The sequence below is a fragment of the Amphiprion ocellaris genome, chromosome 12 (assembly GCF_022539595.1).
Source record: "Amphiprion ocellaris isolate individual 3 ecotype Okinawa chromosome 12, ASM2253959v1, whole genome shotgun sequence".
Taxonomy (NCBI): domain Eukaryota; kingdom Metazoa; phylum Chordata; class Actinopteri; family Pomacentridae; genus Amphiprion; species Amphiprion ocellaris.
Genome location: NC_072777.1, coordinates 147,942 through 173,942, shown reverse-complemented (window position 1 = coordinate 173,942; position 26,001 = coordinate 147,942). Strand labels below are relative to the sequence as shown.

Below are 26,001 nucleotides of genomic sequence, written 5' to 3'. Positions count from 1 at the left end.
CTCCTGTGTCTCCTCTGTCTTTCGCCTTGATGTCCTCCATTGTTCTGTTGCGTTTGCGTCGCACACAAATGACGTTAAGGGACTTTCGGCCTGCCATGCTATGACGACTCCACCCACGATGAGGTTATATGGAAAAACAACTAAACCGAGACGAGCCAAGTCCAGTACAGAAGTGGTGAGCTGTACTGCGCCGAGTAGATGCTTGTGTTAAAAACCCCTTAAGGCTCACTCAGGTCTGGGGTGATGCGGTCCACTTCCACTGAGACTAAACATTCCTGGACGTTCCTTCAGAGGACATTCCAGAGGGCACAGTAGCAGCAGATGGAGGTCCTCAGATGATCTACAGAAGAGGATTCCCTCAGCAGGTGTGGGTTCTTGGTTCTGTAGGTTCTTACCTGGACGTCAGGTTCTGATCACAGTAGACAGAAGTGATGAGGGTTTGAGGAACATCACGAATGTTTCTGCAGCAGATCTGAGACATGAAGAGCTCCCGTTTATCAGCTGATCAGAAAAGTCTGACGGGAAGTAAAGTTAATAAACAGAAGTTATTGGAATATTACAGACTGTTTCTGCTGTGTTTTTAGAATATTGTAGAATTTCTTTGATAAACTGAATAAATAGATGAAAAGTCGCTGCGTGGAGATCCACGTGAGGAGCGTTACGTAAAGCGGTTTCTAACCAATCAGCTGCCGTGCTGTGGGCGGAAGTAGTAAAGCGACGCAGCGGGTTTTCAGTCCAGAGCTGCGCATATAGTCTGCGGGACTTTCTGAGCTTTAACCCGAACATGAAGCAGAACTGCACCGTCCCGGCCTTCCTCACCAAGCTATGGACGCTGGTGGAGGACGGAGACACCAACGAGTTCATCTGCTGGAGCCAGGTAGCATCTGGGCTAACAAACAGCTAGCTGGCTAACCTACACCTACCATAGCAGGGTTAGCATCTGGGCTAACAAACAGCGGGATTAGCATCTGGGCTAACAAACAGCAGGGTTAGCATCTGGGCTAACAAACAGCAGGGTTAGCATTGTGGGCTAAAAACAGACAGCTAACCAGGTGAAGTTACAGGTAGCTGGATTAGCTTCCATGTTGATAACCTGCTGTTAGCCTGATTCTCCTTTATTGTGTAGCTGCCCTTAGCATGCTCAGCTAAATGTGGTCTTCTTCAGGCCAGGACCAGCTAGCTTTAGATCTGAGACCAACTCCCTGTGGTTCTTTGAGTTTCCGTGAAGATGAAAGTTAACGTAGATCAGCTGAGAGTTTCTGCTGTAACTGATGCTGTGATTTTGTGTTTTCCAGGAAGGAACCAGCTTTTTGGTTCTGGACGAGCAGCGCTTTGCCAAGGAGATCCTCCCCAAGTTCTTCAAGCACAACAACATGGCGAGTTTCATCCGGCAGCTGAACATGTGTAAGACTCAGCAGCTCCTCCACAGCTTCTCTCTGATCATCTCATTAGATCTGAAGTTTAACATACTCTGAACGGCTGCTGTTAACACACACACACACACACACACACACACACACACACACACACACACACACACACACACACACACACATCTGAACACTTTTTACTCATTTCTGCTCCAACATTGGTCCAGAAGCTTTACAGAGAACTAAAGTCACAGCAGAGCTTCTTCATTCAGTCCAGGTTCACATCAGGACCTGACAGCAGCTGTGTCCTTTAGTTCAGACAGGTGAACCATCAGGTACAGTCTGTAGGACTGTGGGGTTCCCTGAATGCATCCCCACTCTGATGAAGGTGTTCCAGATCACCTGTCTGAGAAGACTTCAGTTTGAACCATCAGTCATCTGCAGTTAGACAGATTCCTGTTGAATACTGACCCAGTAGTCTGTAGCATCAGAGAGTCCAACTAGTTCAACAGGAGAGTTTCTTAGAACCCAAATCCCTCAGTCCTGAGCTCCTTTTCCTCCACATTAATGGACCTTCAGTGTGTTCAGATCAGTGGATGGACGACGCAGCTCTTCATGCAACAATAAGTCTGCATGGCTCTGATATAATAATATAATAGTAATATGCAGCTGCTTGCCGTTCTCATGAACACAGAAAAACACAGAATAATCTGGATATAGAGCGCTGGATCACCATATGAGTGTTTATTAAAAAAACAATCTGACTAGAGCAGAATGTCCTAAAAACTGAGAGACTGGCCGAGAAAGACGGGAGGGAGGCTAGCAAGACTCCTATGACTCCTCTGAAGGAGTTAGTCGAAAGGTTTCAGTGGAACCATGTGACCTCTGACAGATTAAATTCTACTGATCCATCATAACAGAAGCTGGTTGGTCTACCTGGACCTCTGCGTGTTCAGGTCATCAGACAGTTTCTGTCCTTACATACGTGCAGTCTGAGCCCTTGTCCACACGTAGCCGGGTATCTCACAAAACGAAGATATTTTTCTATGATTCGGCCTATCATCCACACGAAAACGCAGATTTACGTCATCACAAACGATTCTTTTTAAAAACTCCGACCAAAATGAAGATTTGCGAATTCTCCGTTTTATGCGTCTGCATGTGGACATCAGTAACTGGGGTTTTGTGTTTCGAAACGTCACCGCCTGCGACAAACTATGTTCTTACGTCACATATGCGACCTGTGTTTACATTCGGTAACAGCATGGATGCTCTCACAAGGTTTTGGGTGATGTTTCTTGTACAGGCGCTTTTTACTTGCTTGTTTTTACAAGCCCAGATACTGCTCCACATTCAACAACACAGGCGAAGGACGACGTTAAGGACGGTTATTCTCCACCACCTTGCTAGGATTTGGGGAACTACTGCCACCTAAAGGTCTGGCATGCTTATGAATGTGCTGAAAAACACACTTATGCGGTTAGGTGTGGAAGTTTTTTTCTAAAAACGAGGTGGTGTGTACGTAAGTTTTTTTCTAGACGGAGGGGGCAGGATATTCGGTTTTACAAAAACCCGGCTACGTGTGGACAAGGCCTCAGAGGTTCTTTGTTGTCATGTGTGTGCAGACGGGTTTCGTAAGGTGATGCACATCGATACAGGCATCGTGAAGCAGGAGAGAGACGGTCCAGTGGAGTTTCAGCATCCTTACTTCAAACATGGACAGGATGACCTGCTGGAGAACATCAAGAGGAAGGTCAGTTTGGTTTAAAGTTCAGAGAAGCTGATGATGAAATGAGTCAACATTAATCCATCTTGGATGAAGAGCTGTTGAAATAAATAAAACTGGTTCTGTTTTCAGACATTTGAAACTTCTCTGGTTCTTCCTCATGGGCTGATATAACAGATGTTTCTGAACAGTTGGACTGTCCTTCATGTCTCCAGCATTCTCTCAGGGTTTAACTGTAGATTGTGTGCTCCAGGTTTCTAACACTCGGCCGGAAGACAACAAGATCCGACAGGATGACCTGACCAAGATCCTGGCCAGCGTTCACAGCGTCCACAGCAAACAGGAGAGCATTGACGCCCGGCTGGCAACACTGAAGAGGTGAGTGGTTCTGGCAGAAAGAAAACATGAGCAGCAGCAGCACCGGGATGGAAACGTTCACACCGTCCAGTCTGTAAGAACTCTAAAACCACAGAGTGAAGGATCATCCTGTCCAGTTTAAAAAGTTCTACCTGCAGACTCCTGTAGATCTGTTCAGATGGTCGACATCACCACATCCTAAATATCAGACAAGTCACTGACTTAGTGACCAACTAACTGTGTCCATCAGTCTGAGGAGCTCATTAGGATCAGGTATCTAAACAGAAGAACATCTAAAAACAGTGTTCACATTTATAGAGGCTGATGAATATCAGATGTTTTTACTTTCTGAATAAACTACACAGTGATATAGAGTTAGATAGAGGTTCCTGTCCTGGACCTGAGCAGATGTTTAAAGGGCTTTTACTGCTGATCAGAAGGTTCCATCCCCAGACTGGTTCTGAGTCTAGCAGCTATGAAGCCTGGATCTGCTGCTTCCATGGTTCTGCTGTGATCTAATCTCAGTATTAACGTTGAAATATTTAGACAGTTATCATAGCTCAGTCAGAACTTTGGTGTTGTTTGAGAACAACCAGGATCAGATGGTTTTAGCAGCCATAGAGCACCCCCTGCTGGAGGAAGAATATTCTGTATCTGCTGCTGAAGTCAATGTTAAACCCAAAACTCTCACAAAGTTTCAGCTCCTGATTCACTAAGGTTCTTCTGCTGAGTCCATTTAGAGATTAAACCCGAACAGCTGGAGTCCATTTATAGATTCAATTCAATTTTATTTATATAGCGCCAATTACAGTCAAATTGTCTCGAGACGCTTTACAGAACCCATATGCCTGAACCCCCAGAGCAGCCCTAAGGAGACAGTGGCAGGAAAACACCCTTTTATCAGGGAAAAAATCCTCAAGCAGAACCCGGCTCTAATGTGGGGGGACCCATCTGCTGCTGACCGGGTGGGTTGAGAGGGACAGAAGAGGTAGAGATAGAGGTGTAGAGGTAGAGGTAGAGAGGTAGAGGTAGAAGGATAGAGATAGAGAGGTGGGGGGACACAAGCACCATAAAACACATAGTTTGACACATGCATGATACGACAGATGATACATGCAAAGTACAACTGACATGGAAACTGATTATAGTTTACTGCTATGGTGTACAGCTCTGGCATTAAATATACTAAATATATAGCTAGTGGTAAATTCAAAAATATGTAGATGAGCAAATCAAGTATAGTGAGGGTGATGCAGAGTAGATTGATGGAAATGGGCAGCTGGAAGCAGTGGGCTGGAGGAAGGTCAGCAGCAGCATCCCACAGATGGAGATTAGGCCAGTTGGTGGGAGAACCACCACAGATCTGAAGCATCCAGCTCTGGGATCAGGGACACTTGGAGAAAGGACACAGGGAGAAACAGAGTGAGTGTAATGCAAACATGGTATATATATATATATATATATATATATATATATATATATATATATATATATATATATATATATATATATATATATATATATATATATATATATATATATATATAAAATATAATGGTAGATAGAGAAGGACTCAGTGCATCCAGAGAGGTCCTCCAGCAGCCTAGGCCTGTAGCAGCAGAACTAGGGGCAGAACTAAGGGACGTCCAAGAGGAAGACTCCAGCTGCCCCCTCAGGGTCCCCCAGTCAGTCCTAACTATAAGATTTGTCAAAAAGGAAGGTTTTAAGCCTGGTCTTAAAATTAGAGAGGGTGTCCGCCTCCAGAACCCAAACTGGGAGCTGGTTTCACAGGAGAGGAGCTGATAACTGAAGGCTCTGCCTCCCATTCTACTTTTAGAGAGAAGTTACAGGTCGCTTCTCCAAGTAAGCCTGCAGTCTGAGAGCGAAGAGTTCTGCTAGGATAACATGGTACTATCAGGTCTTTAAGATATGATGGAGATTGGTTGTTAAGAGCTTTATGTGTCAGAAGAAGGATTTTGAATTCTATTCTAGATTTAACAGGAAGCCAATGAAGAGAAACCAGTATAGGAGAAATATGATCTCTCTTGCTAACTCCCGTCAGTACTCTGGCTGCAGCGTTTTGGATCAGCTGTAGATGTTTCAGAGAGCTATTGGGACAACCTGATAATAAGGAATTACAGTAGTCAAGCCTATAAGTAACAAATGCATGGACTAGTTTTTCTGCATCACTCTGAGACAGGATGTTCCTGATTTTTACAATATTTCTCAGGTGGAAAAAGGAAATCCTACAGATTTGTTTTATGTGTGAGTTAAAGGATATGTCCTGGTCAAAGATAACACCGAGGTTCCTCACAGTAGTACTGGAGGCCAATGTAATGCCATCCAGAGTAACTATATGCTTTGAAAGCAATTTTCTAAGATGCTTGGGGCCAAATACAATGACTTCAGTCTTGTCTGAATTTAGTAGTAGGAAATTATAGGTCATCCAGGTCTTTATGTCCTTAAGACAATCTTGCAGTCAAGCTAGCTGATTAGTTTCATCTGGCTTCATAGATAAATACAAGTGAGTGTCCTCAGCGTAACAGTGGAAATTAATACAGTGCTTCCTAATAATATTGCCTAAGGGAAGCATGTATAATGTGAACAGTATTGGTCCTAAGACAGAGCCCTGAGGAACTCCATGATTAACCCTAGTATGCTCACAAGAGTCATTGTTGACATGCACAAACTGGAGCCTGTCTGATAAATAGGATTTAAACCAGTCCCGTGCTGTCCCTTTAATGCCAATACAATGTTCTAGTCCCTGTAATAAAAGTTTGTGGTCGATTGTATTGAATGCCACACTAAGGTCCAACAAAATAAGTATAGAGACCAGTCCATTATCTGACGCTGTGGGAAGGTCATTAGTAACTTTCACCAGAGCTGTTTCTGTGCTATGATGCACTCTGAAGCCTGACTGAAACTCTTCAAACAAGCTATTCCTTTGTAAATGTTCACATCATTGATTTGCAACTGTTCTTTCCAGAAGTTTAGAGAGAAATGGGAGGCTAGAAATTGGTCTATAGTTGGCTAAAACATGTGGATCTAGAGTGGGCTTTTTAAGTAAAGGTTTGATTACAGCAACCTTAAAAGCCTGTGGTACATAGCCTGTTACTAGAGAGAGATTAATCAGATCCAACATTGAGGAATTAATTAAAGGTAAAGCCTCCTTGAACAGTCTAGTTGGGATAGGATCTAAATGACACGTCGATGGTTTGGATGTAGAAACTATTGAAATTAGTTCAGAGAGATGCATGGGAGTGAAAAATTCTAAATATCCATCTGGTCTTACAGGCAATTCTAAAGCATCTGTACTCAATGATACATCTGTGAAATTTGTAGGAAGGGCCAGATTAATTTTTTCTCTAATCGTAATAATTTTATTTGTAAAGAAGCTCATGAAGTCGTTACTGCTCAAAGTTAAAGGAATACAAGGTTCAACAGAGCTCTGAATCTTTGTCAGCCTGGCTACAGTGCTGAAGAGAAACCTGGGGTTGTTCTTGTTTTCCTCTATTAAAGATGAATAATATGTTGTCCTGGCATTACCAAGAGCTTTTTTTATAAATTACTAGACTATTTTTCCAAGCTACATAAACTTCCTCTAAATTAGTGGAGTACCACTTCCTTTCCAGCTTTCGGGACGCCTGCTTTAAAGTCCACAGCTGGGAATTCTACCAAGGAGCAGGTCCTCTCTGAGATAGAACTTTCTTTTTTACAGGTGCAACACTATCAAGTGTTGTACGCAGTGAGGCTTCAGCATTATTAACAATATAATCCACTTCTGTGGGGGTAAAACTATAATATTTCCCTTCCATGTGTTACACCCAGCCTAGGGGTCACTGAATGTAACATGAAAATGTCATCCTGTTGGGGCCTCAAGCAGCACACACCACAGATTTTTCCAACGAAATCAATAATTTATTTTCCAAAAGCGAATGTAAACAAAGGTTGTATTAAACAAACTAAAAGTATGGATGAGCTGAAGTCAAAACAATAATATTGAATTAAAAGCAGTCTTAAGGCTGTCACTGTCCACGTCAACATGAATGTTAAAGTCATCCACAATAATGACTTTATCTGAGCACTAAATCAGATAAAAAGTCTGAGAATTGAGATAAAAACTCAGAGTTAGGAGCAGGAGGACGATATACAGCAACAAATAAAACTGGTTTCTGAGCTTTTAAATCTGGATGAGAGATACTGAGAGTAAGATTTTCAAATGAACTGTAACTAGGTTTAGGTCTCTGGTTCATTTTTAAGCTAGAGAGGTAAATTGCTGCAACTCCTCCTCCTCGGCCTGTGATTGGAGGAACATGACAGTTAGTATGACTAGGAGGAGTTGATTCATTTAGACTAACATATTCTTCCTGCTGCAACCAGGTTTCAGTCAAACAGAACAAATCAATCTGGTGATCAGTTATCAAATAATTTACTAACAGAGATTTAGACGAGAGAGATCTAATATTTAATAGACAACATTTAATTGTCCTGTTTCTTCGCTCAGTTGAAATAGTGGTATTAATTTTTATTAGATTTTTATGGTTACTATGTCTTTTGTTTATATTTGAATTGTTTAATTTATTGAATTTTGGTGGTCGGGGGACAGACACAGTCTCAATAAAGCTAACTGAATTCCTGGAGGGTGACAGCTGAGAGGAAACTGCAGAGAGGTGTGGAAGACTACAACTCTGCATCCTGGTCTGAACTCTGGGTTGTCATGCTTTAGGAGTTCTAATAAAATCAGCCATATTTCTAGAAATGAGAGCTGCACCAGCCAAAGTGGGATGGATGCCGTCTCTCCTAATCAGACCAGGTTTTCCCCAGAAAGAGCTCCAATTGTCTATAAAGCCAACGTGGTTTGCAGTACACCACGTAGACGACCTGTATTTACGATTATCTTTAGCCAGCAGTTTCTAATTCGCTGGTGTCGCTAGCTTCACGTTTCTGACTTTGGAGCTGCCAATGATCAGAGTTGGTTTCTCAGCGGGTGTGTCATTGAGTGGGGAAAAACGATTAGAAACGTGAAGTGGTTTGTGGTGTGCCGGGACAGCGGGCTTGAGCTTAGGACTACGTTTCCTACGAACTGTCACCCAGCTACCCTGACTTCCCGGCTGCTCGGGAGCTGCTAGGGTACGGCTAGCAGAAGCTACACTAGCAGCTATGCTATTGCGGTCCGCAGCGGCTAAGGGGGCATGGCTAACAGCTAGCGGGGTGTTTTCCATGGTGCGGAGCCGCGCTTCCAATTCAGAGAGCCTCGCCTCCAAAGCTACAAAGAGACTGCATTTATTACAGGTATCGTTATCACTAAAGGAGGCAGAGGAGTAACTAAACGTGACACACTGAGCAGGAAAGAGAAGGAGAGGAAGAGGGAGAAGCCATGCTAACTGCTAAGTGCTAGGCTAGCGGACAGAGATAACAGATTAACTTAGAATTAAGTACTGAGAAGGTGCTTGAAGAAAACGAGTGTATGTTACGACTGAAATATTACCGCTACACACAGATTTAATGAATATCAAATTAGATGGAGTGGATAAGCTACAACAGTCACAGAACACAACACAGCTCCACAACAGGAAGTGACGCAATACGCTCACCGTAACGTCAGACGTCAGCAGGATCATTAATTGGGATTAAACCCTAACAACTGGAGTTCGTTTATACATTAAACCCGAACAGCTGGAGTCCATTTATAGATTAAATCCGAACAGCTGGAGTCCAGATACTCTCTAAACTGTTTAAATGATCATTTCTAGCTGGTGCTGTTCATCAGGGCTGTTACTGTCACAGTCTGGTTTCTGTATAGCACTACAGCCAGCTGTGATCACCGCTATTATGGGATGTATCCCAGCGTGATCATCAGTAGTATGGGATGTATCCTAGTGTCTAGAACCAACTGTGATCACCAATATTATGAGGATGTCTCGTAGTGTGAACAGTTTAGAGTCCTAGAAACAATCATTGGTTCCTGAATGTGTTTCTGGTTTCTGATAATTCACCAGAGAAAACTTTTAAAAGCTCATTCTGGGTGAACTTTAATGCTCATATCAGCACCAATAGACAAGATTCAGTGTTCAGACTGAGGCCTTGTCCACACGTAGCCGGGTATCTCACAAAACGAAGATATTTTTCTACGATTCGGCCTATCATCCACACGAAAACGCAGATTTACGTCATCAAAAACGATTCTTCTTAAAAACTCCGACCAAAGTGAAGATTTGCGAATTCTCCGTTTTATGCGTCTGCATGTGGATATCAGTAACCGGGGTTTTGCGTTTCGAAACGTCACCGCCTGCGACAAAATATGTTTTTACGTCACATATGCGACCTGTGTTTACATTCGGTAACAGCATGGATGCTCTCACAAGGTTTTGGGCGCTTTTTACTTGCTTGTTTTTACAAGCCCAGATACTGCTCCACATTCAACAACACAGGCAAAGGACTACGTTAAGGACGGTTATTCTCCACCACCTTGCTCGGATTTGGGGAACTACTGCCACCTAAAGGTCCGACATGCTTATGAATGTGCTTAAAAACGCACTTATGCGGTTAGGTGTGGATGAAGTTTTTTTCTAAAAAGGAGGTGGTGTGTACGTAAGTTTTTTTCTAGACGGAGGGGGCAGGATATTCGGTTTTACAAAAACCCTGCTACGTGTGGACAAGGCCTGAGACTCCTGGATGGATTTAAACTGATCTGGTGTCAGTTTTTCCCAGAACTTAGATGTGTTTCTCCTCCTTAATGTTATTGTTCTATCTGCTGGACTGATGAAGTTCTGAGGCTCAGAAATGATGGAAAAAGTCCATAAAAAATGATAAATCTGGACCCACCTCTATGGACTTCAAGGACCTGGAATGTTCTGAGTAACACTAAGCTTAAACACTGGAAGCAGGAAAGGAGAACGTCCCCTGGAGAAAGTTCTAGAGTAGACCTACCGACAACTGGAGAAAGTTCTAGAGTAGCCCTACCGACAACTGGAGAAAGTTCTAGAGTAGACCTACCGACGCCTGGAGAAAGTTCTAGAGTAGACCTACCCACAACTGGACAGTTGTGGGTAGGTCTACTCTAGAACTTTCTCCAGGGGACGTTCTCCTCTATGGACTTCAAGGACCTGGAACTCTGGAAATATTCCCAGCATGAAGGTAGAACTCTGATTATTGACAAAGTTCCTGCAGATGAAGAACCAGATGATGTGAGGATGTTCTGGTTTAGGACTATGATTGTAGTAAAATTAACTGTTACTCATCTAGATATGGAGGGGAGTTTGTCAGAAACTACATGTTCCCAGAAACAGACGATAAAGAAGCAGCTGAACTGAGTTTGTTGTTTCCTGTTTGTGAACTTGTTCAGGGAGAATGAAGCTCTGTGGAGAGAAATCTCAGACCTGAGAAAGAAACATTCTCATCAGCAGCAGCTCATCAAGAAGGTGAGTTCATCTCAGAATCAACCACACTGTTTATTTATTGGTTTTCCTCTCAGTCCTGTGAGGAAACACTGCCTGCAGTTCAACCTGAAACACTCTGCATGTTCTGGTATTAGCTGAGTCGGTCCTGGAGAACCCGAACCGGGAGGAGGAAGGTTCTGGTTCTACTGGATCTGATTTGAGCATAAAATGTACTTTTGGAGAAAGTTTCAATTTTGAAGAAATCTCATTGTTTCAGCTGAGATCTGGTAAATGTTTCTGATGGAACCACACATCTCCCATGATGCCTTCAAAGATGGTCAGAAAGTTGAAGATCTGATGCTTGTCTCTGTTTTTGATGATGGTTTTCTACATAGTTTGGAAGCTGCTGGTGTGATTTGGGGTTCAGAGGGTTCAACTCTCCATCAGCTGGTTGCTGTGATGTTTCCTGCAGGTTTAACCTTCAGTCCTTATCTGATCTGGTTTCTGTTGGTTCTCTTCAGCTGATCCAGTTTATCGTCACGTTGGTGCAGAACAACCGAATCCTGAATCTGAAGCGTAAAAGGTGAGTTCATGCTGTTTGGTGAGCTTCTACAGAAACACTTTCAGAGGAAATGTCAGATAATCATCAGCAGGAAATCAGTTTTTCTCATTAGAAATCAGTTTTCTACTATTTAATGTAACTTAATTTCACAAAGTACAGTCATGTAAACAGTCAAGCTCCAGCAAAGGGTTTTCTACATCATTTTGTCTGGTATTATGTTTCTGAATAAATGATAGGTCATTATTTATTACATTAAACCAATGAAAATAAAAAGCATCTTTATTTTTAAAGCTCTTATCACAGATTTAAGTGTGAATTTTGAATGTTTGTATCTGTTTGGTCGACAGGCCGATTCTGATGAACAGCAACGGAAAAAAGTCCAAATACATCCATCAGATCTACGAGGACAAACAGGTCAGCCGGTTGTTCTCCTACGGTCACAGAGATTCTCATCTTCAGACCTCTAATGTTGCTACAGTCATAGGAAAATGAAATGAGCTTTAAATAATAAGGTTCCCTTTTCATTATTCACTGGAACCTCATCTGGAACCCTGGTTCTACTCTGGTTCTGTTCTGGTTCTACTCTAATGGATAAATATGAGGTTGACTGGGTTTTTCCATGTGACTCATCTGTTTATATTTAAATTATTAAAAGACAAACATTGTCAGCAGTTTTCCATCTTTATTAATCTTCCATTATGCTGAAAAGTCAACAGTTTCCCTGTGATGTGTTTATCAGGACTAGATCAGCATGGATACGCTGGTATCCAGAGGTAGTGGTGTATTTTTAGTAGTGGTGTTTAGTCCTAACTGTGTGTTTCAGTCGACAGTAAACAGTCTGAACGGAGTGAAGAACTCAGAGGTGTCAGAAGACATCATCATCTGCGACCTGACCGAGAACGAAGCCGAGGTGACAGCGGAGATTACCGAGGAGTTGCCCAGAGCCTTCGAACAGGGGTAGTGCTTTAACCATAATACCATCCATAACTCTCTGACAATACCCATAACCCTCTATTCATAACCCTCTACCCACAACCATAACCCTCTATCCATAACCCTCTACCCACAACCATAACCCTCTATCCATAACCCTCTACCCACAACCATAACCCTATATCCATAACCCTCTACCCACAACCATAACCCTATATCCATAACCCTCTACCCACAACCATAACCCTCTATCCATAACCCTCTACCCACAACCATAACCCTATATCCATAACTAGGGCTGCAACTAACGATTATTTTAATAATCGATTAGTCGGCCGATTATTTTTTCGATTAATCGATGAATCGGATAAAAAAACAACACATTAATTTCCACTTCCTCTGAAAGAGAAGATTTGGACTGACAGAGCAAATAAGATAATTGAAGCGAAGCCTTCGTCTTCAACCATCGACAGAGGCCTCATGCCAGTGAGCATCATGTTGAGGATGCTGTCAGTCAGGACAGATGCTTGCTGTGGTTGACATGATGTCTTTCTCATCATGAAGCCTGTCATTGTTTGCTGTTCAAGAAATGAGAAAGATAGTATAGTTTGAGTATGTATTATAGCACAATTTACAACAACTCAGTAATTATCTTGTTTTATTTGCAGTATTAGGTTAAGGCAAGTAAGTAGTCCAAAGAGCAAAACACAAAGTATGCACGCACACACACACACACACACACACACGCACACACGCACACACACATATAGATAGATACATAGATAGACAGACAGACAGACAGACAGACAGACAGACAGATAGATAGATAGATAGATAGATAGATAGATAGGACAAGCACCATAAAAAATACTACATACTAAATAAGTTACTTTAACCCCGGTCTAAATGCAGTTCATCCTGCCTCACTCCAACACAGACCAGTGTCTTCACTCAGACTTTGTGAGAAAATTAAAACTTGAGGCTTAATCTTTAAATTATTATCACCATTGTGGGCAAGTTACGTTTATTTATAAAGCATATTCAAACCCTGCTTAAGCTGATTAAAGTGAAATAAAAAGTTTCACACGCGCACGTACACACACACACACACACACACACACACACACACACACACACACACACACACACACACACACACACACACACACACACACACACACACACACACACACACACGTGCCCTATCACTGTCATTAATCAGCTAACAAACACTAGCATCAGGAGAGCTACCAGAGAGACTAACGTTACGTTTCCTCACTGTAAAACGGAACAAACGTAGGATACTGTAGTGACTTACCTGCTGTTGAGCTGTCATCGGCGACTCCAACGTGTTTCCGTTTCAGGTGCTGCATCATTACCGTGGTGCTCCCGTACATCATATCACTTTTGTAAAGCTTGCATGCTACGCATGTTTGTTGTTTTGTGAAGCGTGAAATGCTGCCACACTTCTGAGGATTTCGGTCCGACTGTTTTCTCCGTGTCGGTCACGTTCGGTTGAAATTACTCTGAATTTACTTTCGCTTTGCCGCCACCTCGTTCTGTTCAACTCGCTCTAGAGGTGGAATTATTTTAAAAAACAAAAAAACTTTATTTCCGTCAGCCAGCATTGACAAAGCTCTGCAGGTGAAGTTGACGGCTCCGCGACATGGCGAGTGACGCACGAATCGCGCGACACAACGAATCAATAATGAAATTCGTTGCCAACGCTTTTAATAATCGATTATTATCGATTTTATCGATTCGTTGTTGCAGCCCTATCCATAACCCACAACCATAACCCTCTATCCAAACACCTCTACCCATAACCCTCTGCCCACAACCATAGCCCTCTACCCATAGCCATCTACCCACAACCCTCTATCCGTAACCCTCTATCCATAACCCTCTACCCACAACCATAACCCTCTAGCCATAATCCTCTACCCACAACCATAACCCTCTAACTCCTAACCCCTAACCCTCTATCCAAAACCCTATATCTAAACCCTCTACCCACACCCATAATCCTCTTCCCACAGTGCTCTATCCATAACCCTCTACCCACAACCCTCTACCTATAATCCTCTATTCATAATCCTCTACCCACAACCATAACACTCTACACATAATCCTCTATCCACAACCCTATATCCATAACCCTCTACCCACAACCATAACCCTCTTCCCACAACGCTCTATCCATAACCCTCTGTCCATAATCCTCTACCCACAACCATAACTCTCTACCCATAACCCTCTACCCATAACCCTCTACCCACAACCCTCTACCCATAACCCTCTATCCATAATCCTCTACCCACAACCATAACCCTCTACCCATAACCCTCTACCCACAACCATAACCCTCTACCCATAACACTCTATCCATAACACTCTATCCATAACCCTCAACCCACAACCATAACCCTCTAGCCATAATCCTCTACCCATAACCCTCTACCCACAACCATAACCCTCTATCCATAACACTCTACCCACAACCATAACCCTTTACCCATAATCCTCTACCCATAAAGCCTGTTTTATGCTTTCTGCGCCTGCGAGGTCCGTGCGGCTCCGTGTGGAAAAATTACATTTTAGCAGCCACGCCCCCTCGTGCACCTCCACATTTTTCTAACTACGTAGACGTAGCCGCGTGGAAAAACATGGCAGAGGGCCAGGACCTACTCGTAGCTGAAGTCCAGAAATATGGGAACTGATACGATTCATCATACAGAGTTCACCGTGACAACTGGGTTATGAACAATTCATAGTGTGAAATGAAAACTAACTTCTGAAATGCTTTTATTCGGTAAAATGCCATGCTGTACGTGGTGTAAACAATGGCAAACTTCTGCTGTAGTTTAGTACCAGAGTAGACCAGGTAGATGTGTGTTTGCGATACACTGCCCTCTGCAGTTTGGGAGCAGATGCCGCACGGAGTATAAATGCACATACGTTCTCTCGCGCGGATTTCCGTGCGGCTCGTTCGTGTGGAAAGTATAACCCAGCTTTAGCCCTCTAACCATATTGAGATGTCTCTCCAGATAGTTAAACTGCACCTTTAAAGGAGTTTTAAGAACTTCTAGCAGCTTGTGAGCTAACTATCTAAACTAGTTAGATATCTAAACTATATATCTAAACTATCTAACTATCTAAACTAGCTAACTATCTAAACTAACTATCTAAACTAGCAAACTAGCTAAACTAGCTAAGTATCTAAACTAGCTAACTATCTAAACTAGCTAACCATCTAAACTATCTAAACAAGGGAACTATCTAAACTAGCTAAACTAGCTAACTATCTAAACTAGCTAACTATCTAAACTATCTAAACAAGTGAATTATCTAAACTAGTTTAGTATGTAAACTATCTAAACTAGCTAACTATCTAAACTAGTGAACTATTTAAACTAGCTATCTAAACTAGTGAACTATTTAAACTAGCTATCTAAATTAGCTATCTGTCTAAACTAGCTGCCTATCTAAACTAGCTAACTAGCTAGACTAGCTACCTATCTAAACTAGCTAACTATGTAAACTAGCTATCTAAACTATCTAAACTAGCTAAATATCTAAACTATCTGAACTAGCTAACTAAACTATCTAAACTAGCGAACTATCTATACTATCTAACTAGCTAACTATCTAGACTAGCTAACTATGTAAACTAGCTAAGTAGCTAACTATCTAAACTAACTAGTTGTGGCTGACTTGTGTCTCAGAGATGTGGAGATTGTGGAGGTGGAGGTGGACAGTTGTGGCGTTCTGCCGACTGAGACAGAGGTGATCACCAGCGACAACAACAAACCGACCGACGATGGGCAGCGGAGCAGCTCATTGGACGGCAGCAAACCAACTAGCAGCTCATTGGACGACAGCAAACCAACTAGCAGCTCATTGGACGACAGCAAACCAACTAGCAGCTCATTGGACGGCAGCAAACCAACTAGCAGCTCATTGAACGGCAGCAAACCGACCAGCAGCTCATTGAACAGCAGCAAACCGACCAGCAGTGCCCTGCAGCTGAACAAAGCGTCTGGCCTGAGTCTGGAGGACCCGGTGAAGATGATGGACTCCATCCTGAATGAGAACGGAGCCATCTCTCAGAACATCAACCTGCTGGGAAAGTAAGGACCACAATGAATCCATTAGAGTTACCAGCTGAGAAGGAGGTCTAATGTTTGCATGACCTGATTGGTTCTATTCCGTAAGTGCTCCACCCTCTAATATCTCATTGGTTAAACCCTTTGAGACTCCACCCACACTGAGCTTCTAGAACTCTTGCAGTTCCTCAGATATTTCCTCTAAGGTCCAGCAGTGAATTTTCTTTGGCCACAGTTAAAATGTACAGCAGAAATAAACCAGTTTACACTTTAAAGCAGTGGTTCCCAACCTGGGGTCCACGCCCCCCCAGGGGGGGCGCCAGAGATCTGAGGGGGGGCGAAGCTTTGTCTGCTCTGAGGCTGTGATGTTATAAAAAACAGATTTTTACATTCTGGATAAAATCAGAGTAACAGACTCACTGTGTCATCACAAGTCTACCTATAAAACATTTTAAAAACACATTTATTTGGTCTTTTTCAAAAATCCTTTGCTACTTCGATGGCCACACCTCCTTGACCTTTCAACTTCTCTCCACACTTTCTTCAGGTTGGCTCTAGTTCATCCAGATTCATTAGTTTGTGTGCAGATAGAAAATTACTGATGGGAACGATGTCTGAAAAACGCAAAACGGGTGAAGATTCATCAGTACCTAAAAACTCCGGCTATACCTCGAGAGTTACCTTAAATTTGGTTTTATTAAAGGACAAGACAGAATTATGTTATTTGTAGTGAAATGCTCGTAAATGACAGCATGAAACCAGCGAATTACGGAGACGTCAGGAAATAAAACACAGTTAGGTAAAGTCGGAAAGATATTCACAAATTCGGACTTCCGGCATCAATAACTCATTAAATATACGTTGTCTAAACATAAACGATGCCTCTTGTCCATCGTTGTAAGGTAGACAATGTGCTACAAGCCCAGTTTAATCAAAAGTAGCTGCAGAAATAACATTGGTGTCTATGAGCAGCTGGCTGTGTGACGAGTGAACAGGGACCATCTGCAAAATGCAAAACCGCTGCAAACAGCGAAGAGAGACAAATATTCAACAAATTTACTGCAGCCAGCAACTGACTCCTGCTGCTCATACTACAACTCTTGGTTTGATATTAATTTTTTTTTCATAATTTTAAGGATTGTTTTTATAGTAAAAAAAAAAAATCAATAACTCTTATGCATTGTAGTGTCACCAAATTTACTGCAGCCATAAACTCTCTCCTCCTCGTCATAGTACAACTCTTGGTTTGATATAAAATATAATTTTTTAAAATAATTTTAGCGAATTTTCTATTAGTGATACAGTTCAATATCTTCCCTCTTATGTTTTGTAGTGTACTTATGGGGTGGTTTGGGAGCGGGGGGCGCGCTGGGGTGCAGCTTATAGGGGGCGTTCCAAGCCAAACAGGTTGGGAACCACTGCTTTAAAGCATCGTTGTGGGTAGAAGAGTCTCTTGACTGTTTTAGAAATACACTTCATGTGACTTTTTCTGACATTAATATCAATGATTATCTTTAAACACCCACATTCAGTTTAAACCAGTTCAAACCAGGTTTAACACGTCTTTGTGTGTTAACCCTCGAGCTTTGTTCAAAAACAACGTCAGTTCAGTTTGTTCGTGGCCATTTTTGGCCACCAACAAACTGAGTCTGTAATGTTTCTGATTTTTTATGTTTTTTGCTACTTTTACTGCATAAAGTTTTTAACTAACATCAGTTCGTATCATACATATAAAATATTCATTCCTTTTAAATTTTTTAACCCTTCAAATGCCAGTTTGCTTGTACAATGCGCTTGTTGAAAAACAACCTCAGAAATGACCATTATCTATATTCCCAGTGCTACTGATTTTTCTTGTTTCATTAATAGCACAGTCTGAGATATGTAACTGATTAACAGCAACTCTGTTTATGATGCATTATTATTTTTGAGCAGAGAGAGCAAATTAGATAAAACTCCCTCTCAGCGTGTTCGTGGCCAAAAATGGCCACCCCCTGTTTGCAGTCTCAAAATGCTTTAAAATTAATATATATTAAAATATTTTTCCACTTTCACCAACTTGATTTTTAAAATTTCCATCAGTTCTGTCCATGAAAACCAAAATTTCATTCAAATTCAGAATTTTAACCCTTTAAATGCCTGTTAGATAACATAATGCTAATGATTTATAAAGGGAGAAAAGAACAAAATCACTTTTTTAATAAAAATAATACATGCTGCCTGATTCATTTTCTAATCATAATAGAAGCTAAATGTTTGTCAATAATTAGCAGTATCAATAATTTTTATTTAATTATAATTTTAGAAAAACTCCCACTCAGCATGGTCGTGGCCAAAAGTGGCCACCTGCTGTTTTTACAAAATGCTGTAAAAAATACCACACATTATTATTATTTTCTACTTTCAATAGTTAAGTTTTTAAAATTAGAATTAGTCCTGACCATGAAATCCAAAATTTCATTCAGTTTCAAAACTTTTAACCCTTTAAATTTGATTTGAGAAATAAAGCAGCAGTTGTTTACTTTGAACAACATGTACTTTGATAGAAAACAAGAGAACAAACGCAGCGTGTATGTGAACATTAAATAGTGTATTTCAGTGAGAGTGTGTGAATGTGAAATAGTGTGTTTCAGTGACAGAGAGTGTGTGTGTGTGTGTGTGTGTGTGTGTGTGTGTGTGTGTGTGTGTGTGTGTGTGTGTGTGTGTGTGTGTGTGTGTGTGTGTGTGTGTGTGTGTGTGTGTGTGTGTGTGTGTGTGTGTGTGTGTGTTTGCTGAAGGGCAGCAGGATGTACAAACCACAGTAGAGTGATCTTTGCAGACACACTTTCCACAGATTAGATGGAGTGGATGCTGCTCTTCTCCTGAAGGTGCACAGTTCACACCTTCTCCTGATTTTGTTGGTGGTCTGTGGGTCACACTGATTCAGACTGCTGTATCCCAGCAACAGTTGTAGCAGTGGCTTTTGAGCATGGGGGACAAGGCCTTCTTACAGCTTCTGGGGTCACCAGCATGTGCCCCAGCTCTTCCAGGAACACTCTCCTTTGGTAGGTTTTAGGCAACTACTCAGGATGGACGGATTTCCACAGGACAAATGTATTGTATACCCAGATATTCAGGAGTTTTTAGAAGACAGCCAGTGGCTGGTTTTCCTTTCCGACAACTGTAGGTTCTAACAACCTTGTCTAGTTTATCCACACCGCCTTTGCACCTACTGTAGTCCAGGATTGCTGCAGGCTTCCTCTTTTCCCCGTTGCTGACTGATGGTTCCCTGTGCTTTGTGCTGAAAAGAAGCACATTCTTCCCTTGTTTGGGCATTTAGAACCCCACCGTGGTAGTTTTGGTGAAGCGAAGATAGATGACAGAATCTAACTCTGCCACAGCTAGAGGAGCTGGGGAGGTAGCTCTGGTTTGTTTCTCCTGATTGTGCCAATCAGAGCCAGTTTTCTTCAGAGGAGTTCCTCTGCCAAGGCAAAGGAAGTGGAGAAGTTGTAAGAAATGACAGTGTGTCCTTGGAGCCCCTGTGTCAGTTGGAACGTGACCTTCATTCCCTGGTAACTTCCTGGGAACTACTGTGGGGTTTTCCCTTGTAAATCTGCATCCTCCAGGCATATGAGGTTGCCACATCACAGGTGACCCATATTTTAACACTGTTCTTGTAAGTGACCTCCCAACACTTGTTGGCCATATATTGGTGAAATCCACAATGACCTTTGAATGCAACAAGCTGCTCATTCACACACACAGTACAGGATGTGTCCTCACCTTCAGGAGAGGATGTGTCCTCATCTTCAGGAGATGATGTGTCCTCATCTTCAGGATAGGATGTGTCCTCATCTTCAGGAGAGGATGTGTCCTCATCTTCAGGAGATGATGTGTCCTCATCTTCAGGAGAGGATGTGTCCTCATCTTCAGGAGAGGATGTGTCCTCATCTTCAGGAAAGGATGTGTCCTCATCTTCAGGAGATGATGTCCCTTCATCTTCAGGAGATGATGTCCCTTCATCTTCAGGAGATGATGTCCCTTCATCTTCAGGAGAGGATGTGTCCTCATCTTCAGGACAGGATGTGTCCTCATCTTCAGGAGATGATGTCCCTTCATCTTCAGGAGAGGATGTGTCCGCATCTTCAGGAGATAATATGTCCTCATCTTCAGGAGAGGATGTGTCCTCATCTTCAGGATAGGATGTGTCCTCATCTTCAGGATAGGATGTGTCCTCATCTTCAGGAGATGATGTCCCTTCATCTTCAGGAGAGGATGTGTCCTCATCTTCAGGATAGGATGTGTCCTCATCTTCAGGATAGGATGTGTCCTCATCTTCAGGAGAGGATGTGTCCTCATCTTCAGGAGAGGATGTGTCCTCATCTTCAGGAGAGGATGTGTCCTCATCTTCAGGATAGGATGTGTCCTCATCTTCAGGATAGGATGTGTCCTCATCTTCAGGAGATGATGTCCCTTCATCTTCAGGACAGGATGTGTCCTCATCTTCAGGAGAGGATGTGTCCTCATCTTCAGGATAGGATGTGTCCTCATCTTCAGGATAGGATGTGTCCTCATCTTCAGGAGAGGATGTGTCCTCATCTTCAGGATAGGATGTGTCCTCATCTTCAGGAGATGATGTGTCCTCATCTTCAGGAGAGGATGTGTCCTCATCTTCAGGATAGGATGTGTCCTCATCTTCAGGAGATGATGTCCCTTCATCTTCAGGACAGGATGTGTCCTCATCTTCAGGACAGGATGTGTCCTCATCTTCAGGAGAGGATGTCCCTTCATCTTCAGGATAGGATGTGTCCTCATCTTCAGGAGATGATGTCCCTTCATCTTCAGGAGATGATGTCCCTTCATCTTCAGGACAGGATGTGTCCTCATCTTCAGGACAGGATGTGTCCCCATCTTCAGGAGAGGATGTGTCCTCATCTTCAGGAGAGGATGTGTCCTCATCTTCAGGACAGGATGTGTCCTCATCTTCAGGACAGGATGTGTCCTCATCTTCAGGATATGTCCTCATCTTCAGGAGAGGATGTGTCCTCATCTTCAGGACAGGATGTGTCCTCATCTTCAGGATATGTCCTCATCGTGGACAGTGTCTCTTCAAGTGCAGAGGATTTCTCCCCATCTTCGCTCTCTGATCACTTCAAAGAGTCACATTCTTGAAGCAGTGAATATGACCTTGTTGCCATCTTGCCAGAGAAGAAATGATGTGGGAGCTGTTAGGCTCGTCCAGCATTAGTATTGACTGCCCCTGCATAAAGTCCAGGACACATCTGTGTCGTAGGTTGTTTTTGTTTGCCCTGCAGATCTTTGATCTCTGCAAAGTGACCTGTGATTTTTTATTTTTTTTTGGAAAGTAGATATTTGAGTGTGTAAGGGCTGTTGTGTAGTTGTGTGCGGGATTTTTTTTATGACAACAACAAAGCTACAGGTGCTTTCAACATGTGCATCTAAGTCCAGTTTGTCTGGGACTCAACGCTCACCAGCCTGCATCAGCAGAAATTCACTGCAAGCTGGATCTAAGATGCAACAACTTATTTCTCTCTCTTTCAAATACATTTTTGTGCTGCAATTTCATGCACAGACACAATTTTCATTATTTGACATCCTTAAGATCACACCTATATGTTAAAATTGTGTCATTCATTTACTCCATTGGAGGGCAGTAAGCCATCATACGCCCCTATTGGAAACTAAGAATAGTACATGAAATTGTTTCTTTGGCCAAAAATAGACAAATGACACAATCTGGTAGAAAACATTAAAAACTACAATTTTGAAGTGTTAGGAATTAAATCAATTTTACCTAACTTGTATGATTCAGTACTGTGAATAATAATGAATTAAAAAATGTAGTTTACATGGGTTTCAATTGACCAAAAGTCGCCACGATGGAACCAAGTGGTACAATTCTATGTATACAGTATATTTTTGATATATTTAAGGAAATGAAGTTGAAAATTAAAAGATCTGAAAAGAATCTAGACCCTAGGGAAATTTCATTCCATATGCATTAACACAGCTGAAATGGTCAAAAAAAAGTAAGCGAAGTGGACACAAATGGCCACCATAGAGCCCAGAGGGTTAAATGTTCAGTAGTGTTTCCATGTTCCAGGTTCTTTGTGTTAAATCCTCAGTAATGTGTGAATGCTGCTCAGTAACTGAAGCCATGGTTAGAATCTCTGCACCTGGGACTCGCCTGTCTATATTTACTGTGATTCTACACTTTATTCTAAATCTAACATAGGCCTGGCTCTGGTGGATAAGTCCTGCTTGTCCCTGTGTTGTCAGGGTGGAGCTCATGGACTACCTGGACAGCATCGACTGCAGTCTGGAGGACTTCCAGGCCATGCTGTACGGGAAACAGTTCGGCATAGATTTTGAAGCTCTGGAGGTAAAACACTCAAACACCAGAGCAGAAATGAACACAATTGGTCTCAGCAGCTTCACAGCAGAGTTTTCTAACAGTTTAATGTGGAACATGAAAAACGTTCCTCAGAACAGCAGAGTTTTCGTCCCAATAAGGGTTGAAGCTCAGAAACAGTTTGTGTTTGACAGTAGAGACACAACAGGAGGTTCACCAGCAGAGGATGTGGCTGGTCCTCATCCATTCATCCATCCATTCATCTATCCATCATCCATCCACCATCCATCCATTCATTGTTCCTCCATTCATCATCCATCCATTCATCATCCATCCATTCATCATCCATCCATCCGCCATCCATCCATTCATCATCCATCCATCCTCCATTCACTTATTCATCCATCCATCCATCCATCATCCATTCATCATCCATCCTCCATTCATCCACCATCCATCATCTATTCATCCGTCCATCCATCATCCATTCATTTATCCATCCATCCATCCATAATCCATTCATTTTTCCATCTATCCATCCATCCATCGTTGGTCTGATAGTTCATAGGAGGATCAGTAATATCAGTCATTGTGCTGCAGATTAAATCCTAGAACTCCTCAGACGTCTTTCTGGGTTTATGTTGATCTGAATGAAATAAAGTTCTGCTGCCGAAGAACCGTCCAGCCGTCATGTGAAGAACCCGGAGTTAATAGTTTATAGTTAATAATATTTAATAATTAATACTCTCAGCTTTACTATGTGTTACTGTCAGATAAAATTCTAGATAAAATTCTAGATTTAATCCTTAATATTCAGATTAAATAATGTAATTTAAATGATGAAGTTAGACAGGAGGTCAGTTTCTGAACAAATCAAATTAAACAGCTGAGCTCTGGACTCTTCAGATTCTCTGTAGGATTCAGACCTTTACCTGGGCGGTTTGAGAACGTGAATAAACCAGTGATCCACAATCTTCGTTGTATAAAAGACCAGTGAGTCAGTCTGCTGGAAGAATCCTGTTCTTCTGCCTGAAGCCATGTGGAGCTCCAACCTCTGAACGTTTGGTTTGAAACCCATCTGTTTCAGGAGAACGTGTCTTCCAAAGAGAACCCGAGCCAGCAAAACCGAATCAGGACGGATGACGACAACACAGGTGAGTCTGCTGACGACACAGGTGAGTCAGAATAGACTCTGAACAAACCAGCCTCCAGCTCTTACTAAATTTATTATTACTGTTAATGTTATGGTTTTCCTTCAGGTTTCTGTAGTCTGGTCGTTACAGATGAGGCAGGAATATTTACCCCTTAGAGTGGTTCTGTAGTTCTAGATTCAGGAATATTTACCCCTCAGAGTGGTTCTGTAGTTCTAGATTCAGGAATATTTACCCCTCAGAGTGGTTCTGTAGTTCTAGATTCAGGAATATTTACCCTCAGAGTGGTTCTGTAGTTCTAGATTCAGGAATATTTACCCCATAGAGTGGTTCTCTAGTTCTAGATTCAGGAATATTTACCACTCAGAGTGGTTCTGTCATTCTAGATTCAGGAATATTTACCCCCAGAGTGGTTCTGTAGTTCTAGATTCAGGAATATTTACCCCTTAGAGTGGTTCTGTAGTTCTAGATTCAGGAATATTTACCCCTTAGAGTGGTTCTGTAGTTCTAGATTCAGGAATATTTACCCCTTAGAGTGGTTCTGTAGTTCTAGATTCAGGAATATGTACTCCCAGAGTGGTTCTGGGATGCCAGTGAAACTCTCAGCTGCTGTGATCTACCATCAACACTGTTTAATCTCACAGCAGTCATAAGCTATCAGAGCAGAAATATTAAACATACGAATACAGAATGAGTCAGGATGTATCTCCATGGTAACATCTGAGATGCTGCTTCCTGAAGCTGAATCATAGATATCTCCAGGATGGTTCCTGGGAACCTTCAGGTTGGCTCATGTTGTTCTTCTGTGTTAGATAAGCAGCTGATCCAGTACACCTCCTGCCCCCTGCTGGCCTTCCTGGACGGCTGCACCCCTCCTGCAGAGCTGGACCTGGGCAGCAGCTCCTCCAGCTCCCACCTCCATCCCTCCACTCCCCCCGTGGAGGCCGAGCCACCCTCGGAGCTGCTGGACGTCGGCCTGGAGGCCAAGCAGCCTCCTCGCAGCTCCCTGATCCGCCTGGAGCCTCTGACGGAGGCTGAGGCCAGTGAGGAGACGCTGTTCTACCTGTGTGATCTGAGTCCGGCTGACGCCGAGTTCTGCCAGCTGTCCAGAACCGTGTGACGGTTCAGCAGGAGCTCACCTGCAGCCAGGTGTCTGGTGGAGCAGGACTGGAAGGAGCTTTTCTGTTTTAGGCACTGAGTCACAGAAATGAAGTCTGTTTGATGAAGCTGAATAAATAAATACTCAGACCTTTCTGCTGCACTTCACCTGCTGTAGCTGGAAAACTTTATTAGTTTAACCAATCAGTGGCTGTGGGCGGAGCTAAGGACAGGTGCAGCAGTGAAGGAGGAGGAGTTCCAGCTGAGAACGTTAAAATGGAACATTTTCTGAATAATCAGAGCTGCTATGCTGCTTCCAGACGTCTGAAGGTTTCTGCAGTAAAACATTAAAACAATCTGACAGGTAGAAAACTCAGGTCTGTACCCGATGATTAGAGAAACACGCTACACGTCTTTACATACATGTTTCTGTACAGACTCCAGCTGATCATCTGTGGTCACCCAAAGCATGATGGGAGCTGTAGATTTTAAATATAACACTCAGCCTCAGATTGATTAGTCATATTAGAGACGCTTCATTCTGCTGTAGAACTGAACTTCTTCATTTTCAGTCCAACAGTTTCAATCCTGAAGGTTTCAGTGAAAAATATAAAATATAAAAATATCGTGAAAGACACAAACTGTGGAAATGAAGCACAGCAGAGTCCATCTCTCAGCTCCACGTGGTCTCCATTTCCTCCAGAGACTGTGTAAATATAAGAATCTATTTATTCTGGTTTCTGTACTTCTTTTGCCACGTCTGTCCACAGAGCTACATTCCTTCAGTGTCCCGATGGAACATCCTGTTTATACAACACCTGAGTGTCGACTGTAAATGTGGATCCAGAGAATCAGGAGCCTGTAAAGAACCTGTCAGCAGTGAAACAATAAAACTGTGTCCGTTTACTCCTGGTTCTCTAACGGTTCATTAAATACCAGAATCAGTCTCATGATCTGATGAAACCAT

General features: G+C 42.5%; 1 protein-coding gene across 4 annotated transcripts; it reads left to right on the top strand.

Moving 5' to 3' along the window:
* The first annotated feature begins 227 nt into the window (after positions 1-227).
* hsf2 (heat shock transcription factor 2) lies at positions 228-25,940 on the top strand. 4 transcript variants are annotated; one of them, XM_055015696.1, is made up of 12 exons: positions 228-365; positions 1,296-1,404; positions 2,996-3,123; positions 3,350-3,474; positions 10,799-10,874; positions 11,354-11,415; positions 11,742-11,808; positions 12,218-12,351; positions 16,053-16,457; positions 22,713-22,815; positions 23,873-23,939; positions 24,749-25,940. In XM_055015696.1, exons 1-12 carry the CDS (start codon positions 336-338, stop codon positions 25,054-25,056), a joined length of 1,614 nt encoding a protein of 537 aa, XP_054871671.1. In that variant the 5' UTR covers positions 228-335; the 3' UTR covers positions 25,057-25,940. The 4 variants fall into 4 exon arrangements, with proteins under 4 accessions (XP_054871671.1, XP_035797437.1, XP_023151096.1 ...); XM_023295328.3 differs by lacking the exon at positions 228-365 and adding an exon at positions 692-877; XM_023295330.3 differs by lacking the exons at positions 228-365; positions 22,713-22,815 and adding an exon at positions 692-877 and having other exon boundaries at positions 24,749-24,894.
* Positions 25,941-26,001: the final 61 nt, after the last annotated feature.

Excerpts from the sequence above, each read along its gene's own strand:
- hsf2 (XM_023295328.3), top strand. The coding sequence starts at position 785 with ATGAAGCAGAACTGCACCGTCCCGGCCTTCCTCACCAAGCTATGGACG. Across the intron at positions 878-1,295 it reads AGTTCATCTGCTGGAGCCAG|GAAGGAACCAGCTTTTTGGT; the intron begins GTAGCATCTGGG and ends TGTGTTTTCCAG. Across the intron at positions 10,875-11,353 it reads AGCAGCAGCTCATCAAGAAG|CTGATCCAGTTTATCGTCAC; the intron begins GTGAGTTCATCT and ends GGTTCTCTTCAG.